Source organism: Vidua chalybeata, chromosome 14, assembly GCF_026979565.1.
Source record: "Vidua chalybeata isolate OUT-0048 chromosome 14, bVidCha1 merged haplotype, whole genome shotgun sequence".
Lineage (NCBI taxonomy): Eukaryota > Metazoa > Chordata > Aves > Passeriformes > Viduidae > Vidua > Vidua chalybeata.
This window is the reverse complement of record NC_071543.1, coordinates 532,245-552,185: the sequence shown is the minus strand read 5'-3', so window position 1 is coordinate 552,185 and position 19,941 is coordinate 532,245. Positions and strand designations below refer to the sequence as shown.

General features: G+C 54.3%; 1 protein-coding gene across 15 annotated transcripts in view; it reads right to left on the bottom strand.

The window, feature by feature from the left end:
- Positions 1-2,693: 2,693 nt before the first annotated feature.
- The window catches only part of DLG3 (discs large MAGUK scaffold protein 3), a 78,087-nt gene continuing 60,839 nt past the window's right edge, over positions 2,694-19,941 (bottom strand). For 7 of the 15 annotated variants that reach the window (XM_053955366.1, XM_053955361.1, XM_053955364.1 and 4 more), the window contains 11 exons: positions 18,255-18,369; positions 14,563-14,739; positions 13,822-13,897; positions 13,145-13,244; positions 10,323-10,364; positions 9,571-9,621; positions 8,695-8,796; positions 8,346-8,518; positions 7,673-7,782; positions 6,997-7,088; positions 2,694-5,318 (listed from right to left, as the gene is read on the bottom strand). In XM_053955366.1, coding sequence (XP_053811341.1) covers positions 5,212-5,318; positions 6,997-7,088; positions 7,673-7,782; positions 8,346-8,518; positions 8,695-8,796; positions 9,571-9,621; positions 10,323-10,364; positions 13,145-13,244; positions 13,822-13,897; positions 14,563-14,739; positions 18,255-18,369 — 1,145 coding nt within the window. In that variant the 3' untranslated portion in view covers positions 2,694-5,211. Of the gene's footprint in view, positions 5,319-6,996; positions 7,089-7,672; positions 7,783-8,345; positions 8,519-8,694; positions 8,797-9,570; positions 9,622-10,322; positions 10,389-11,402; positions 11,449-13,144; positions 13,245-13,821; positions 13,898-14,562; positions 14,740-18,254; positions 18,370-18,885; positions 18,979-19,941 lie in introns of those variants that run through there. The other 8 variants (XM_053955365.1, XM_053955370.1, XM_053955372.1 and 5 more) reach the window with 5 other exon arrangements.

Below are 19,941 nucleotides of genomic sequence, written 5' to 3'. Positions count from 1 at the left end.
CGGGGTGTGCTGGACCCTGGTTCTGTACTGCAGTCCTCCCTGCTTCTGAGAACACAAATGGATCCTCCAGGGTGGGAGGTCACAAACTTCCCTCCCCTTTCCCCAGCCAGTATTTTATGCCCCTTTCCCCCGCTAATTTGACTCCTTAACTGTTTGGGGAGGAGCAGCAGTGCAGGGGCGCGAGGGAATTGCAGCGTGAATTGGGAATAGGCCCAGGGAGAGGGCGAGTCCAAACCGAGCCCCCGGGATTGATGGGGCAGGGAGCCTGCCCTGGGGAAAACGTCCTCGCTGAGAAGAGTCTGGGAATGGGGCAGGCCAGAGAAGATACCAGCTCAGCTGCTGAGCCCTGGAGCCCCTTCTGCCACCTCTCACCCAGAGGCACCTGCAGCATGAGCAGGGCTTCTCCAGCAGCTCTCCACTGAGGGCACACCTCCCACCAGACTGTGTGAGAAGAGCTTTGCTCCCACTGCTGTGGCTGCCTTGAGCACTTGGGAGAGGGAGGAAAGGAAGAGGGGCTGGCCTGGCCACTAACACTTAGAAGTGGTCACGGTAATCGGAAATCAAGGTAATTGGAAGAGGGCTGAGGCCCATAAGAGGATTGGGTAGAAGCTTTTTCAAGTAGTGCATTGTAATAGGGGAGGAAATTCCACAGTCACCCCTGTGCTGAGTCAAGTGTGGCCCCAAGCAGGTGTTGCAGTCCCAGAGGTGCTCCCACGTGCTTGTATCATTCAGAGATGCTGCACTGATTGGCTCTAACAATGTGTAATGTTCTTCCTTAGGGTTAAAAACCATAAGGGTAAACAAATGACCCTCATTTTGGAGGCAAGGGATAGAAATAAACACCGAAGGTCAAGGTGTACCCAAGGACTCTTGAAGGAAAGAGACACCTTTGACAACAGCAGATGCTTCAGTGCCATGAATCCTGCTGTGACAGCCTGAGGAAAGCAGAGAACAGCAGTTCTTGAAGATTGTGCTGCCAAGCACCATTAGCAACAACGGGTGTATCTAAGACAGCTCCATCAATGGAGAAAAAATGTTGAGAAAATTCTAATTACATTCCTTTAAAGCCCCTCTTCCAGTAGCCTCACAGCACAACCTGTGCTCTTCTGCTTAGCTAAGACAGCTAATCACCCAGAGCTGCAGACAGAAGCACAGACATGTTTCTCTATAGCACAAGCAGCTTACAGTCTAATTTTCTAGAAGTGTCTTAGGGGAGATTAGTTTCATGCCTGTTGCAGGCAGCTTTAGCAGGACATCTTGGAAGAGAAAAGAACCAGCTCCTACAGTTCACAACTAGACAGGACCTTTATCAGGACAATGCTCCTCTATTTTCTGGGCCAAGACTTTGCAAAAGTCCTGCTTGGCAGAGCAACTTTTCCTTAGCCAGGAAAGCAGGTGCTTATAGCTTTAACAGAGCAAGTTCCTTCTCCACGCCACCCTCTTTCTCGTCACATGATGTTTCTCTTCCAGAGGTTGTTCTGCCTTACAGGAGTGATAGGGTTTATTTGAGAAGATAACCCCGTGTTGCCCTCCCCTCTGGAACCCTGAATGTTTCCCTGTCACAGCGGATTGAGGTGACACCTGAGCTCAGGACAGGCCATGGGCTGCCACGGGAGGGGTGTCTGCAGCCCCACACGGGCTGGGCTGGGCAGGGCAGGGCAGCCTGGCAGCGCTGGGGCAGCAGCAACAGACAATATTTCTGTGCTGCTTCATCCATGACTCCAGATCTGTCAGCATGCAAGCAAAGTTTGATTTTTGAGAGTGGTAATTTTAGCATCAGATCTGCTTAGCAACTGCTTAATCTTCCAGTGTTTTGTGGACAACCACCACCACCAGGCTGTTAATCTGATCAGTTAAAGGAGTTTCTAAATGGTTTTGAATTTGTCCAGTGATCTTCACAAACTGAACACTCAGCACACTGTATGCCCATGCTCAGTTGGTACAACATCCTTGTTCCCCTGAAATCACAATTTGCTTCTCTTCTGTGCAGTTTGAAAGTAAAAAAGAAATCCAGTATTTAAAAACCAACCCTCTTCACCCTTCCTTCAGCTCAGCTAAATGACAAAGCAGATTCAGGCACGAAAGTACTGTGACACTCCTTTAACCACATTTGTCATCAGTGAACACTCCTTTTCTTTGCATTTGAAGGTAAAAATTTTACTAGTTGTCTTTACAACTTTTCTTCTCTCTGATATTTAAACAGCATGTTAAAACTGTAAAAAGAAGCTCTATATTAGCTGGACTATGTATTTACTTTGTTGTCTTTATATCCAATACAAGAACAATTATGTAGCAGCCTATAAACCCTATTATTTGTAAAACAGCCTCCCCAGAATTCAAGCCACAATTCCAAAATACATTATGGTGTTGTGTCATCAGGCCAGACTTAACTTGGGTTAAAACAACCCAACCAAAAGCACTTTTCAGTGGCCGAGTTACAGCTCTAAATAAGCCCACTTCCTTTATTTTCTATTTTCTTTTTTTTTTTTTTTTTTAAGGTTTCCTTTTTCCACTAGGCAAGTTTTCAGGCATAACCTTTTATACTCAAAAAGGCTATTTTTTTTTTCCTAAACCACTGTCAACACTTCGGTTTGCTATAGGGAGACCATATCAAGAGTTGCTAACACCAGCACCAAAAAACGCAGATCTGGTACACAATGAAGGACTCTACAAGAAGGTCTCAAAGACAAGAGTTCTTTGCAACTCTCTGTTTATTAAAAATATATGTCTCCTTGGAAGAAACACTGTTAACCAACTACTGTTGTCATGATCGATTCGATACTGTCAGCTATGCCATGGAGTACATCATCTTTTTCTCCACGTGACTTGATAGAGGGAGACAGGCTATTAGGAAAAAAACAGAAAAAAGAAAAAAGACAAAAAAAAAAAATAGGAATGTGTGACTAGCACCTTAAGGACTTTTGTTTCACTTACTCCACTTCTTCAGGGACCGACACTTATAGCAGCTGGAGCAGGACCAGCGGGGCAGGGGCTGGATGCCAGACAGGAATCCACTGACAAAGTTCTGTGTGCTCCTTTAGGGTCGGTCCCACTGACAGCAGAATCCTTCTGCCCTCCGCTGTGCTCACAGCTGTGGCTCTCCTGCAGGGCCGTGTCCTGGTCCCAGAAGCTGCTTGGTCCCTGCAGGGCTCCTTGGGATGCAGGATGGGCAAAGGAGGCTTCTCCCCAGGCAGCACATGGACAGTCACAGCAGCTCCGGCTCACGCTGGCAGCCGTGGCCCGTGCGCCAGGCACTGACTGGCACACTGAGAGCCACCGCCTTGGGGAGAGGGGACCACAGCTCATCCCTGCCAAACACGGGCAGGAGGAGACTTACCTGGTCCTGCTTGGACAGCGACCTCCTGTGCTGTGGGGTGTGGCACTGTGTGAGGAACAGCATTCACCAGCTCTTTGTGAGGTGGGAGCGCTCGAACCTGAACTCTGCGTACCCAGCACACATCCTCAAAGGCCACGTGAGTGTCCCCAGCTCCACACAAGGGTCTGGAGCCCCACTCAAGCACAGAAGCCAAAGTGTCTTCAAAGGCAGACATGGCTCAGCTTAGGGCCAAGTGTCTCGGTGCCTCTCCTGAAAAATGCCAGTGCCCAGCAGATGGGGCAGCTCTGCACCTCCTGCCCCTCAGCGTGCGAGCTGGGGCACCACTTCAGGGCTTTGGGGTGGCTCGGGGGAGGCAGCAGAACCCAGCTTCAGCCACAGATTCTCTCAGAGCTGTCAGAGACGGAGCCAGGCAAGGTGGCCACGCAGTCACCTTTGCTGGAAGGAGGGCCCCTCCCTGGGAGAGACACCCCTGGCACCTGCACACAGCAGGGCCGGGAACTCGGCGTGGAGCAGGGAAGAGAGGAAGTGTTTCAATTCTGTTACTGATCTGGAAAATGTGAGTGTCCATCCAAGGCACAGCTGGGGGCTGTTCCTGCCAGTGGCTAATGGAGAAGAGACCGGCAGTGTGCTGCCACAAGCCAGAAAGGGTCATTCCACCTGCACCCACAGGTACAGGGCCAGTCCAACATCCCAGGTTTTTCACAGCAACACAGGACAGTGAGTACATTTGTTCCATGTGGCCAGTAAAGTATTTCTTAACTAAACACCACGGATCTAGATTCTATTTACAATAGAGCCAGCTTAAAAAATAAGTTAAAAAACTGGATTTTATATCCATTCAGTTCATCATTAACAAGAGAAAAATGGAATAATAATAATAATAATAATAATTAAAAAAGCCAACACAACAACACAATATGGTTTTGGTTTAAAATCAGCTTAAAAAAATAGAACCAAAAGGAAACCTCTCATGCAAACACATAAGGTGGTGTGTAAAACAATGTGCAATTTAATATGTAGCATCATCCATTCTCTTGCTCCGCAGCCTCCTGCTCAGTCTCTGTCTCCCAGCCTCTTGCAGGCCAGCTGCTGCTCCTTGCTCTGGTCCCTCCTGCACAGGCAGTACCAGTCTCTGGACTGTCTCAGACCCAGGGTGGCTGTAGGGAACTGGCCTGGACGGGAGAAGTTTCCAAAGCACCTGGTACCATTTTGAGCTCTTCCTGCCCAAGTGGACTCCCTAAGCCGAGTGGTTGGGACAGACGAACTGAAAGAACCTTGCAATAATAAAACACCTTTCAGAGAGGTCCCTCAGATTTCCTAGTCCACGTACATATATATATATATAATATATATATAATATCTCTCCTCTATATTATATATAAATTACATATACAGATAAATAAAATGCTTTCTGCTGCCCATCTGTCGCACTGTTCAGAGCTGCTAGACAGTCACACTTGGAAAAATGCCCCTGGAGCTCTGATACCAGCTCATGTGTTCAGAGTCCATTGTTTCACTTGTTTTCTTACATTAGTCCTTAGCCGCCTTCTCCCATCTTGATTCTTTCTTTAGTTAATAATAATAATAATAATAATAATAATATAATAATAATAATAAAAAACGACCTTGAATGGGTTCTCGTCTGTCTCTACTGGAGCAGTGGGAAGGTCCATGCAGGAATGGTGGGAACAGTCACGTGATGAATGATATGAGTTCATCCCAACAAAAGAAACAGGACTAGAAAACTCAATTTTGCGACAATCTAAAAAAGGGAGCAGGAATAGTTTTCATATCCCTCCCCCTCGGGGCAGAGGGCTTGGATGGGTGGGACTTCAGAGATCTTCTGCTCACAGAGAAGCAGGCGGGAGACATCTTCAGAGTTTCTCTGGGGACGGGACCCAGATGTAGTGCCCAGACTGATCCTCAATGATCTGTTTGATTTTGCTGTAAATTTCTTCAAGAGAGTCTCCTTGTACGATGGCTGGAAGAGGAGAGAACAAGCCAGAGCCTGAGCACCAGGCAGTACTGCCCTGAGTCACGGGAGAGCCTCCCTGCTGCCCAAAAGGGCTGGAGGGCGCAGCCAGAGGGGCTGAACCAGGTGGTGTCAGAGGAGCTGCCGTGGGCCCAGTGACACAGAGGGTTAAAGCAGCACCTCGGTGGGGATTAGCCAGTGCTGATCCCAGCTGGCAGAGCTCCTGGCTGTGTGCAGGGCCGGCTGGGCTCTCCACACCAGGCTGCTAATCAGCTTTGCACGCTGTGTCAGGCACCGGACCTGGCACCGCCACGGCTGCGCTGACCAGAGCCAGGGAAGGCAGGGCTGGGGCAGCTCACTGGGGTGCACCAAGCACCTGCCCTGAGGTGCCAGTTTTGTCCCTTCCCTCTGGTTTTCCTTCTGGCCGGCTGCTGAGGGCTCCTCGTGTTTGCCTCCTGCGCTGCAGGGTGGGAACACAGAGCTCTCAGGCTGGGAAAGGCTCCCGGCAGCACCCCCTGCCCCGTCCTGCTGCTCAGCACAGACAGCACGAGGCACTCACATCACAGCAAGAGGCTCAAGAAGGGCCAAAGCTTTCTGGCAATCCAGCCTCCCTTTGTAACCCAGCCAGGACCATCCTCCAGTATCTCTGCTCCCTCATTCTAAGTTGCTGACACAGAACCTGTAACAGTGACCATCTCTCTGCCCATTACCCAGTTCTTTCAACACATTTCAGCCAACAGCATTCCTTTTTCACAGGTCAACATCAAACTTGCCCTCCAAGTGCACAGTGGCATGTTGAGGGCCTGCAAACCTGTGGCATGTCTTCCTGGAAGAACATCTAGCAGCTCTGGAACTCAGGACAGGAGGTCTGGGGAAAGCTCACTGTGTTTGTACCCCAGTATTTGCCCAGCTGAAATAAATTTTTGGAAAACATCCTGCTTGGGGTTTTCCCCAGTAGCTGTTAGGTGGGTAATGCACAGTTTGGCAACATTATCATTCCTCAACTTCAAAAGGAACAGCTATTGCACTGGAAAAAGGATGGAAGACCAGTTCCTCTGCCTCTTCACCTGCCTGTGGTTTTCCAGAATTAATCATATTACAAACATTAGTTCCTTAATGCACGAGGATGCCTGTGTCATGAGCAGTTCACTTCAGCAGGCACAAAGTGTCAGCAACCCCTGACGGGCTCTTGAGCAAAGACTACTTAGGAAGCAAGCCAAACGTTCAGTCTTTTTTGGTAGATGTTTTGTAATAACTCAGGACTGTCTCCACCATTTAGGTAATTAATTTTTTATCTTTCCTATTTAGAAACTTTTCTCTTTTTGAAAATGCTCCCCTTTTCTCCCATGCAGGGAGTTTACTTCCTGTACACTTGTACCACTCTGAAACCCTGTGCTTCCCCTGCTCGGGGATTTTTAGATTTTTATTATTGCTGAAGTTGATGATAAGCTTTCACAAACTCCTGCCTGACAACTTGTCTCCTCCTCTGTGACTGGTTTACTCCTATCCACTGATCTTGGAGCAGTCCCCTTGCAGAGCCCCCCTGGCAAAGTGCCATTTCTTTTTAGCTTTGAGGAAGCTGGATGTTTTCCCATGACCCTGTAGTAGGACAGTGCTGGTAGAGAGGTCACAGCTGCTGGATGGAAAAATGAAGTAAATCAGATACAAGCCTGCTCAGGACACTCACCTGTAAAATATTCTCCAAACTCTTGCTCAAGTTTCATGGCTTTGTCAAAGACCTTGTTGGCCTGTTCATATGTCTGTCTCCGGTTCATCTCCCTGCCACACACAAAAAATGGAAACTTTTTAGCTCTTTTTCTTAGCAATGAACAGAAGCAAAAATAGCCCACAGAGCCAGGGTGCCTGGGAATCCTCTGCTCACAGGAATAGAAGCTGTGCAGGACCCAGCTCAGCTGGGCCCTTCCCCACAGACTCCAGGCTGCCTTGGCACTTCATCTCAACTTCCATCAGTTCTTCCCTTTGCCACCTACCCCACCCCCCTTCACCATAGTATGGAAGGGAATTCAAACTCAGACAATCCCTTAAATTTGTGAGACCACTGCAGAAGTCTCCCTGCTTGCCTAGGTTTTCTCATCCTCATAAAACACAGAAATAAGCAAATTGACCCCCTCTGGCTTGAGAAATGGCCTTCCTAGGCCCCTTGGTGCCAGCAGAATTTCTTCTGATCTCAGGGTCACTCTCAAGCTGTTGAATCACCTCACACATAATATTCTCTGCTGCTGCTGCTGCTGCTCAGAAGAGTCGCAAGCTCAGCTCTCACATCCTTTCCAGCCTGCACTACCCAGGGCTAGGAGCAGCAGGACAAGCAGCTGGAGAAGCACAGAACACAGTGCTGCACTTACATGAGGGCTTCAATGGATTTTGGTTTGATGAAAATGGCAATGGGATAAAGTTGTGCTTGTCGCAACCTCTTGATAGCATTGCCAGACACATCCAGGATGCAGTGCTTCCCCTGGAAAGGAGATAAGCAGGATCAGACCTACCCACACAGTCTACTCTGTGTGGGAAACAGCTTGCTCATACAGATGTGCTTGAAAAGGGAGGAGACAGAAATGAACCCCACTCCTGAGACGCAAGCCAGCTCCCAATGGCCTCACGTTCCTGCTGGTTCAGGGCAGGACAGCAACAATGCAAAGGGACCGAACCTTTGTCTGGACATGTGGAACTATTTACAAGCCCCGGGAAACTCCAGGACTCCTCCAGAGGAACACTGCTGCTTTGAGGGCACCCAGGTATCTCTATCCTGTGAGCTCCTGAGCACAAGGCTGGGGACCAGTGCCACACTTTTGGGTGGCGCTTGGATGACAGAGGTACCACACTGAGATAGAGTAACACAGCTGAGAAAAGCAGCCACATGGCGTGGCAGGACTCTGGAAGGAGGAGAGGATTGTGCTGTGCTTGCTTAATGTGGTTACAGCCCCTCATTAACACCACGGGGAAAGGAGGGGAGCTGCTGAATACGTGTGGGCTTGGGCTGGATGCATCCCAGTCCCAGGAATGGCACCTGACACTCACCCTCTCTGCCACCGCTCGCACTGACTGGATGCTGGTCCCATAGAGATTGTCATTGAACTGCCCAGCCTCTATGAACTTGTTGTCCTGAATGTCTTTCTCCATCTGCTCCCGGGATACAACAAAGTGGTAGTCCTGGCCGTCCACCTCGTTCTCGCGCCGAGGCCTGGTGGTGTCTGGAGGAGAGCGGGAATCAAGAGTGAGCCCAGAGTGACACACCACCAACCTGGAGGGACAGAACCCACCTGTGCTCCCAGCTCCCTCCCCACGCCACAGGCAAGACCCTGCAAGGAGCAGAGCCACCCCTCTCCCCTCCCTCCAGCAAGGGCACCGAGTGCTGGCTGGGACTTACGGGGCACGCAGGAACCAAACTTGTGTGGGAATTCAGAGATGAGGTCGTCGTTAATTCGGTCCTTTGTTGGCCCCAGGATGATCACCGGCCTCGCATAGTGAACTGCAAACAAGAGCCACAACCTCAGGCCTACCTGTGCTGTGGGCAGCTGACCCTACTGCCACTTTTGGCATTGACCTGCCCTCTCCCTGCTGGCAGTGGGCACCCAAAGGTGCCTCCTCCGTGCGAGTTTATCTCCTCCTGGTCACGGTCAGCACGTCCTTCCCATCTGACCCAAACCACCTGCGTGGCCCCGGGGAAGGTTCTGCAGGTCTCAGGATCACAGATCAGCAAAGCTGCTCCCCCTTGCTTGGGGCAGGAGCCAGGCAACCAGGACAGCTGGGTGAGAATGCCACGGAGCCCTGGGAGCCTAAGAGTCAGATCCAGCTTCTGGCAAGGACAGACCACCGAGACTGGGACTGTATAGCCTGTGAAAGGGTCTGCAGCGTTTGAGCATCAAGCAGGGTTAAAGGCTGGGGACTGTGGCCGGGGGAAGAGTTGCTTTGCAGCAGGGACCTGGTCTGGGGCAGGAAGGGATAATCTTGTCCTCAGCTGAGGACTAAAGCCCAGCTCAGTTCTAGCTCTGGATCTCTCCCTTGGTCTTGCAGACCACAACACAAATCTTTTCTGTTGATTAAAACTGGGCAGTGGAAGCCAGGGAAAGCTGTGCTTCCACCTGGCTCCCCTGCTGCACGCCACATGAGACTTCACTTGCATCCACCCACCCAATGCTCTGCTGGTGTGGCAGGAGGGGAGGGTGCACTGACACCCTGGCTGTGCTGGGGACACAGGTGGCCCCACTGGAGCGGGCATGGGGCAGTTCAGCTCAGGACTTACTTTCTTGCCGTGTCACTGGCTCGTACGACAGGATGGTGTCCTCTTGTCCTTCTGCAACAGAGCCAGGGGGATGTAGGTGAGCACTTGCAGCAGCTATTCAGCCCTTCTGCAGCTGTGAGGAGCTGGCTCCTGCCCCTTCAGCCTCCCTCAGCTCTGGGGACACTCCAGACTGTCCCCATCACTCCACCCATGGATGTGAAGCATGATGGGCATGCAGTTATGCGCCCTTGAGTCACTTTAATTATTCATGTCCCAGCTCTGGGTCAAGACTCCTCTTTCCCTCCCCCATTGCTGCAGGCTCCCAGCCCATTGGGATGTAGTGTCCTCCCTGCAGGTATTTAGGGGACTTTCTGGGGAGAAAGGGAGCATCTATTGCAGCTGGATCCCATGCTCTTGTACAGGCTTGGGCTCCAGGAATCATCTATGCTACAGCCCTGGCCTCTGGCCACTGCTTCCTGTATCAGGCACTGCAGGGGAGTCATCATGGACTGTGAACCCAGCACCCTGCCCTGGAGCAGAGCTGTGCAGCCAGGAGAGAGCAGCGAAGCAGGCAGGTTCATTCCTGCTCCCCAGCCCCTGCTCTCCCTGGCTCCGAGGAGGGAGCTGGCCGCAGCATCTCAGTGTCACCAGCAGGAAGGACCAGCCTCCGAACAGAACCACCACTGGGACAAGACAAGACGGAAGTGCCCAAACATGCACGCTCACACAGGGACACGCACACGGGGCGGGAGAGCAGGTGGACACACACTTACTGGAACTGCTCTCGCTGTCACTGGTGTTTGATGTCACGCCCTCTGCAAAGCAACCAGAGAGATCCCCTTCAGAAGGAGCATGGGCGGGAGGCACGGGGGCACCCCGGCTGTCACCCAGCACTGCTGATCAAGGGCACGACAGCGCTGGCCTCCCGAAAAACCTGCAGCCCACAACCCACTGGGACGAGTCTGTGCCACGTGGGCAAGGGCGGCATCTTTCACCCTTTGCTGGGAACCCGGGGACATGCAGGGGGATGCTTCCAGGAGGAGACAGAGAGGCCAGGAGGGCAGATGTGAAGGCACTGGGCTTCCCAGGCCGAGGGAAGGGGGAGTGCACAGGGAGGAGAATGCTGGCAGGGGAGCAGGTGCAGCATGCACACAGCGGGCAGGGGAGGGCACAGCTGTGCTGGCACAGAGATGGGGGAGCCTACCTCTGGGGACGGGGCTGGGACGCACAGAGACGAGACAGTGACAGAATGGGACAGAGTCTGGGGCTGTGCTTGCTCAGGCTGATCCTAGTGCTGCGACCACCCCACAGAGGCTTGCTGGCCACCGCCCGCCCCAGTCAGGTTCTGCACCGGTTGGGGGGTGCGGAGCTTGGCAGGGAACTCACGCCCCAGCTGAGAAGCCCATGAGGCTCCTGTCATTATTCTGCAGTTCTGCATATGTGGTAACCCAGAGAAAGGTGGGAAGACCTCAAAACGTTGTCACCCACCCCATTCAGAGCAGGCCCACCTTGGCCACTTCCCACCCACACTGCAAGTGGCACTGAGTGCTAAAGCACCAACCAACCCAGACAGGAGCAGGAAGAAGAGGATGAGGAGGTGTAGCAGGCACTTAGGGCATGGCCAACACCCCCACCCAAGCGGCCCCATCCCGTCCCACGTGCAGCAGTGGCACCTCAAGCCCCACGGCCTGCGCCGCACACACGGGGTCCCACGCAGGGCAGTGCAGCAGCACCAGGGCTCCTCCTGCCCTGCAGCCAGGGAAGCACAGCTGCCCCGGCCAGAGCCCAGCCAGCCACTCCCCAGGCACCGCCAGCCACAGAAAGGGAACAATGTGCATCAGAATTCAACTTACTCAGGTTCTTTGCTCCATAATAATCGTCACTTAACCCAGGGAAGTCCTGATTTCACAGACAGCAAGAAGGGGGAGAAGGGGAGAGAAGACAGCGCAGGAAAGGGGAGTCAGAGGGATGGGGGAGACAGAGCCAGACCAGCATTAGTGACAGGAGTGCAGAATGGCCCAGAGCTGCAACTGCAAGTGAGGTTAAATATTTTCAGAGCTGACACCATCAGCCCACTGCTAACATCTTGCCTTGTCTGGCTGGACCCCCTCCACCCCTCAAGCTCACCCTCCCTGCCAAAGAGCCCCCAGGAGCCACCCTGGGTCTGGGGAGGGCAGGGCAGCCACAGCAGCATCGTCTGGCAGCAAGCAGTTGCAGCCCTGAGCTGCTGGCACAGGGGCTGAAGTGCTTCTCCTCATGGAGTGTACTGGCAGGGCACAGTGGCTCTGTGCTTCCCCAGCATGGCCTAGCCACTCTGGGGCCAGGCACAGCACACAGTCCTGTAACATGTGGCAGGAGGGCACATTTTTCCCCACCTACATGTGCCAGCTGCCCCACACCACAACGCTTGCACAGGCTGTGGAAATGTGAGGCAGAGACCCCCCACTGCAAGCTGGGATGGACAGGGGCAGAGCACAGGGAGGGAGCTGGCTGTGTCTGTGACACAGGCAGGTAAAGAGAATGGCCTGCCCCATCCCCATGCTGTGTCATCTCACTGCAAGGCAGCCAAAAAGTGAGCCCCCGTCCTCGGCACGGATCTCACTGGAGCCCAGCCATGTGCAGGCACTACTAGAGACAGGCAGAGACACAGACAACCTTCAGCATGGGCCAGAGGCTTGTGCTGTCTGCTAAAATCACTGGAAGCTGGCACCAGCCTGTCATGGGCAGCACAGGGATGCAGGGAGCCCTTGGAGCAGCCCAGCAGCAACTTCTTGCCTCCGTATGACACCCAAGACAGCCCCAGAGGGGAGAGGATGTGCTTGCTGTGGTGGCACTGGGGCACAGACACAGCTCTGCCTTGTCCACCACCCCTTTCCAGAGGCGTGGGCACTGCCAGCCTGGATGCTTGCCCAAGGAGTGGCTGCAGTTCACCACTCGGAGGAGGGGTTGGGTTTGGTGAGCAGCTCCAGTGCTACCCACATCAGGATTTGGGGCAACAACATGAACACCCTGCCTTTACTGGGAGTCCCAGGGTGGTGAGAGCTGTGGACCCCCAACATCTGTAGCCAACTACCAAAGATGTGCCTCAGTCATGGGTGGGCAGCAGGGTCCTGGCTTCCCCGTGTCCACAGGGCTCAATCCCCTGGAAGGGCTCTCCAGTGGGAATGTGAAGCTGTAAGTCACCTCTAGGGAAGATGGAGCTGAGACCTCCCCAGGTCCTGAGCCCTGGCAGGGACAGAAGCTCTGCAGGAGGCAGCCAGCCCCTCACTTGGAGGGAAGCAGGCAGAGGGAGGGAGCAGAGCCTGCAGCAAAGAGGGGAGAGCAGGGGGAGGCAGAGCAGGGAGTTGGGTGGGTGTGAAGTTGGATGAAAAGATGAAGACATTGAACATGAGAGAAAGGAAGAGAATGGCAGAGTGCAGCTGTTGCTTTCATTTCAAGCTCCAGTTTCTCCCTAGCTGCTGGCACGACTGTGGAGCACAGACCTGAGTACAGGCAGGTGCGAGGACCGCTGGCTGTGGGAATGTGCTACATCTCTTCCCTCAGGGCAGGGAACCTGAGGGGTGCAGGCTTGCCCTCTCTGCCAGCTGCTACTTACGTTCCTGTCCGCTGCTCTCCTGGGCCAGGTTCTCTTTGCTCTTGTAAAATGGAAACTTTCGAGAGAGGCGAAAACTCTTTTTACGTTTCGTTTTGATCGACTGAAGAACACGGAGATGGAAGGAGGACAGAAAAAACAGTGGTGTTTAACGCATGTGGGGAAAATTAAAATGAAGAGACAACGAGGAGCTGTGTCAGGGCAGTCACCCTCAAATGAAATCATGGAGATTACATGAGAACTGTAATGCAGGAAAAACATTAAGCATGGAGAAAAACATGTGGTAGGGATGCTGGGAAGCTGATGGGCAGTCAGTAGCTCTGCAGGGGTAGCCAGGCTGCTCTTGCTTGTTGGCCTGTTAGGCACTGCTTGTGAGGTGTGAGGGCAGCTACCTTCACCAGCTGCCTGCAGGCAGCTCCAAGCCATGAGCTCTGCCACCCCATCACTCCAAATCCTTCCCCAGTACTTTCACACCATCCTGGGCTCCTCTGCTCAATCACTGCATATTCACGGAGGGTTTGTGCCAAGCAGATGTGGGTCTGGGGCAGGTCCAGTCACACAGCTCTTTGCCTTGGGATTGTTGGAGCTGCCCCATGAGGAGCTTTTGCTGCTGGGACTCATCTTGCCCTCACTAGTTACCAGTTCCAGGTGCCCCCACTGAGCCCCAGATCAGCACTTACCCTGTTGGACTCAATCATGCCAGTCCTGGCGTGGAACTTCACTGTTTTCAACCGTGCTCTCTCCTTCTTTTCCACCCTGATCAGGAGAGAAAGAGTTGCTAGTCCCATCCACGTGCCCTCCATGTTGCCCACATGGCTCCTCAGGCAGCTAAAGGCACCCTTGGGTGGTGGCCCCACTGGCAAATGGAAGCTTCTTCCAAGGGAGGGTCAGATGTGGAGCTGCCTGCCCAGGGTCTGGCCCAGGCCAGTGTCTGCAGGAGCAGGAGAGGAGCCAAGCCAGCCTTCCCAACAGGGATAGAAGACAGACTCAAGGCTGGCTTTGCAGACCTGAAGGCAGCAGCAGCCACCTCCTCTGCTCCTGTGACTTCCCACCTCACAATGGGACCTGGCTACAGAGCTGAACAGACTGACAGAGGACACAAGGAGCAGCCCTTGCTGCTGTGACTCTGCTCTCACACCGAGACCCAGACTGGCCAACATCCCCTACAGGGACCACAGAGGAGGCTGACCACTCTGCTCCTCACCTGGAGTCTCACCCAGCTTTGGAGAACACCTGCCTAGGGAGACCTGCACAAAGCCCCAGGCTGCAACCAAGGTGCCCTGCACGCCACACAGGGGCAGGTGGGCTGGGACCACAAGGAGATCCAAGCCTGAGCAGGGCCCCGGGGGCTGCAGGGCTTGCAGAGTTCGGGGAAACCCTGGGGTACCCAAGTGTGACAACTGCTGCTGATGGACACTCACCTCTTCTTGCTGGGGATGACCCCGATCTGCTCGCTCTCACCGTGGGGTGTGACGAGCCTGGCTTGCCACCACTCGTCATCAGAGGCATTGATGACATGCAGGATGTCCCCGTAGGAGAAGCTGAGTCCCTGGCTGGGCAAGCAGCTGTCCCGGGTCCGGTCATAGTCAAACAGGGCTCTGAGGAGGAGCAGAGAGCAGCGATGCCTTCTCTGAGCATGGCCAGGCAGCGAGGGCAGCAGCAGTGCTAAACTCATGGGGCACTGTCACCTTTGTGCCTTAAAAAGTTTAACCCAAGCTCTGCCAAGGTGAGCAGTGCTGCCAGCCACGAGCACATTCCTTGGCTGACAGGCTCAGCACAAGCCCTGAAGAGCGCGATGCAGGAACAACAGTGACTGAGACTGGACTGAGAGAATTCACTGCTGACCTCAGCTGCAGGATGCACACGAGCCACACTCAAAGTGTCTGTGGTAAGTGAGCGGGCCAGGCTCACAGCAGCAGCCTGTGGGAGGGCTGCTCCCCACCATCCCTCTGTGGCTGTAGGGCCAAGGAATGGGATGGGGAACATCAGACCCCACTGCTGGTGGGTGGTTGCACAGGCAGAGACCACCAGACCACCACGGCATTGAGCATAGCCTTTATTTATGTACGGAGCCTGTGAATGAGGAATGCATCTCAGAGTATATATATCTTCTTCCACAACTGATCCCTTTCATACCCCTAAACACCTCCTCTGAGAACAGTTTATTTAGTTTAAAATTATCTTCAAAATTAAACTAACCAGCTATAGAAAAGACTTTGGTTTTTCACTAGAGGAGCACTAATACTTTTCCTGCACACGGACATCACACACAGCACTGCAGCCTCTACCCATAAGCAGCTCTCAGTGGCTTCAGCTGCAACTCATTCCACTAATGTCAGATCACGCAAACTGTGTCTGCTTTGATGCATCAACTTGCAAAAAGACAAAGAAAGGAACGAGCCACTAAAAGTACTGGCAGCAAAACCTCTATATTTGCTCCCTGGACACTGGCCCCCAGCCCAGCATGGGCCCAGGCACTGCAAACACTGGCTTGCTGCTGGTATCCTGGCCCTGATAAACCTTCTTCAAGCAGGAGAGACATCCTCTGTTCTGCTCATTACCCTCTTCCACTGTGGGGACTCCAAAGGGGATCTAAAAGCACACTTTAAGTGGAAGGGCTGTGGGATCACGTGGCATATCCCTGTGGAGCAGCAGAGCTTGGAGGGCATTTCTGCCAGGGTAGTGCTTTCAGGACACTTGGGGTTGACTCTTGAATGGGAAGAAGAAGGGCTGCCCCATGGGGAGGGCTCTTTGGGACAACACCCAACGTGCCCTATGCATCCAGATACATTCAGCCACCAGATCTGTTCTCCTTGTCCGGCTTGCTCAGGGCTGGGCCAGCTCTTGTGCCTGCTCTCTCTGCAGGGCAGCGTGGCTGGAGCTGGCAGCAGAGCACCAAGGAGTGCTTTGGCCAGAGGTAATTGAGCCTTGCAGGCAGCTCCAGGCCAGAAGATAAGGCTTGCACGTGGCTGACAGGCAGTTGTGAGGTCAGTGCCGCTGGGCAAGGCCCCGGGGAACTGGTCAGGCCGGTTCCCAAAGCCAGGCAGGCTGTGAGGAGCCCTGCCCACTCCATGGCCCCTGCTCTGCAGAGCGGCACAGGGCCCGTGCTCCTCCCGCAGCAGCCACCGGCACCCCAGGACAGGTACAGCAGGATCTCTGCACGGGCAGGACACCTGCAGAGCCAGCACAGGAGGCACTGGCCACCCCAAGGCACGGTGCTCCAGCAGGCCGGCCCTGGCTGTGCTGGCACGCAGGACCCACCGTGGTGGCTCCGTGCTCCTCCGGGGGCGCGGGGGCCAGACGGCAGCTCCGCTCTGTCCCCAGGCCAGCTCACAGCACTCGCGGCCAGGAGAGCAGATGCCTTGGCTGGAGGGCAAGGAAGCGGTGCCAAGGATTCCCACGGCTTCCTCCTGGTGCCCAGGCACAATGCCTGCCTGACCTCTATCCCCACTCAGCACAGCCCCAGGGCTGGCAGACTTTGCCCTGTGGCAGTGCAGGGAGTGACAGGCAGGATGTGAACCTGCCTTTGCTACACAAAACTCCAGCACCCCCAAATCAGCTCCAGCAGGCACCTGGGTGCCCAGCTCCAGCCCTTCCACAGCACATAGGATGCAATGCAGCCACACAGGGCTGACTCAAGCAGCTGGGTAGCAAGTCCTGTAATTGAAGTCCTGTCCACAGCACAGCAGCTCAGCTGGTTTCGGGTAAACTGTGCTTGAAACTACCCCGCCCAGAAGGGCTGGGGCAGCCTGGGCACCCAGCAGCTCTTTCAAGCACGTTTGCAGGGTGTCTGTCGAGCAGAGTGTTGTGATGGGTCATACTGGGGAAAAGCTCTCCTCTGGGATCACCCTCTTAGCAAGGCACAGCCCAGCTCTACCTGGGTATGTGTGAGGGGATACGGTGCTGTGGAGGCCTCCAAAGACCCATGGGGGGGATGAACCAAGAATTAAGAAATGCTATGAGTAGCGTGGAGGCAACAGGGAGCTCTCTGGTTCACAAGAATACTTTGATACATGAGCAGCTTTCCAGGCAGAGAACAGGCTCAACTCAAGCTGGACCCAGCCTAAACCCTCCTCCCCACATGAGGGTGTTCACAGGACAGCAGGGCAGTGAGGGCAGGACTAACAAGATGATGTTTATTCAACACTGCACCCAGCTCGTTGCACACCCCCAGGAAGCCCTGAGATGCTAAATCAAGCCAGATGCTTGCAGAGACTTGTGGGAAGGTGTGAACTGCAGGAACCCAGAGCTGCAGCTCTCCCCTCCTGCCATACTGGGCTTGCAACATATCCACCATGCCTGAAGTCCCTCTGCATGGATCAGCCATGCAGTGGGAGATGCAAGCTGAGGCTTATGCAGCCTTGGTCCTTGCCATCTTCTCACAAGGAAGGAGAAGAAGCATCCCTTGCTCCTGCCAGCCTCACCTGCAACAGGCTGTGCAGGGTTAGGATTTACAGGATTATTTTAATTACCAAGTTAAAATTACTCATTAGTGCTCATCCCACAGGTGCTGTGGCAGGCAGGAGGTGGCAGGAGGTGGCAGGAGGCAGGCAGGGATTGTCCTGTCCGCACAGGACTTGCAGCAGTTTGAGCTGCATGGCTGTTTAACCCCTGCCTGCCTGTCCTGCACCTGGCTCCAGACCAAAAGTGCTCTGAGGGCTCAGAGCAATAATCCTCCTAAGAGCTCATCTCCCATCCAGCCAGATCCTGCCACAGGAATGGCAGGACGAGACAAGGAGAAGCCAGTTAGCTGGCTCGAGGAGAGGGCCCTGAAAGCTGCCACGAGCTGCTTGGGGCAGAAGCAGGGCTGGATGTCTACCATTTCCCTGTTTTCCTGTGGTCCTCGGTGTGCTGGCCAGCAGCCACCCAGGCTCTGCAGACACCGCTGTTTTCCACACTGGAGCGGTCCTTGGGAGAGGCACTCGAGTACCCAGCCTTGACAACCCAGTGCACAAAGCCCCGCTCTCCCTGCTGCACCCTCCAGGCCTTGTGCCCAGGCCCCGGGCACGCCGTCCCCCGAGGCAGGGCACAGCCCAGGCCGAGCCGGAGCCACCCCCCGCACCCCTCGGGGCCGCGGCGCGCCCGCCCCGGCCGGGGGCAGGCGGGGCCTTACCGGACATAGAGCGATCTCTTCTCGCTTGTCCGCAGCGAGCCGGAGCCGGAGCTCATGCTGCTGTTCATCATCTGCTCCCGCAGGTCGTGAATCTTGGACTCGAAGCGGCTGTACTCTGTGGGGACAGGGCTGGTCAGTGCAGGCACGGCTGCGCCCGGGCTGATCCCCATGCCCAGCCAGGCCTGCCCACCAGGCACCTCGCCCACGAGCCTGCCTGTCCCCGCACATGAGGGACGACAAAGCTGAAGAACTCAGGAGTCCAGGCAGGGCATTTGGAGCAGGCAGGGTTCCAGCTGCTCCCAACCCCACCACAACTTCCCGCACAGCAGCTCAGGCAATGGCTGCTGTGACCTCCACTGCTGCTGGGCTGCAGCTCTTCGAGGGAAAGGCTGTGCAGGACTTGGCAAGCTGCTGACCTACAGAGCAGTTCAAAACATGGAGAGAGAGCAAAAGCCCCACCAGGAGACCACTGCCCACCAGCTGGAGCAGTGAGACACGACCGCAGCCATTGGGGGAGCGCCCAGCTACCGATTTGCTGGCAGCAAAGATCTTCTCCTCAGCAGGAATGGGAAAAGCGAGGCAAAACACAAAGTCCCTGCCCTTGGAAGAGGAGCAGGGAGGAGGAATTCACCTTTTTGCTTCTACATCCCAGTGGCAGAGATGTGCAGGAAGAGCTGGGGAACCCTCCAGAAGACACCAGCACCTTCCTACCAGGCAGCTGGGCAGGAGCAGCCGCCACGGCAGCACCAGCCCGACCTTCAGCTGGGTGTAAAGGTCAGGCTGACATGCAGAGGGTGGAGGCACCTGGCCTCCCTACCCAGGGCCGAATGAGGAAAGTGCAACTGCAGCTCCAGGAAAGCTGCTGGCACTGGCACAGCCCACACTGCCAGATCTTGCCTCACATCCTCGATTCTGTCCCTTGGGCACATCCTGCATTACACGTGAGAGAAGACCAGGCTCATCTGTGCTGCAAGACTTGCCTAGAAAGTCTTGTCCACAACCTAGTGGTTTAGATGTGGCTTGGGTTTTAATTCTGGGGAGGGGAGCATTGCAGCTCACCTGTGGAGGCAAGTGCTCGCTGCAGAGCAGAGCACAACTGTGCTGGGCCTGTGGAGCTACATCACATGGGGGGAGCAGTAACACGGTCCTAAATGCTCCGTGGGCTTTGTTTGGGAGCCAGCCCCTCTCCCATGGACTGTCAGTGCAGACAAAAGCAGGGCTGGGGTTATGGGATGATGCAGCTGCAGCTCAGCATTTTCTGACTCTCCAGCCCTACAGACTGGGTATCCCCCTGCTACACCCAGTTGCCAAAGATACATTTTTTACTTAAGGATTGAAAAAAAAAAAAAAAAAAAAAAAAAAAAAAAGGCAATACACACAAAAACTGCTAAGCGGCTCACAGAAACTCCGTGCGAAGCCCCTTCTCCTGCCATGCAACACCCAGAGTTGCTGCAACACCAGGCTGGGTCAGGTGCCTAATGTGGAGACCATGAGAATCCCTGGCTGTCCCATGCCAAGGGGCACCCACTGCCTCACCTGCCTTCCTGCTGGCAGAGGGAAACACAGATGCAGCAAGAAATGGACAACACTTATTTTACAAGAAAACGGAATTCTGCCACCAAAGCAGCACCAGGGTTTTGTGCAGCTCTCAGCAGAGGGAAGTGAGCTTCCTCTCACTCCACATCTC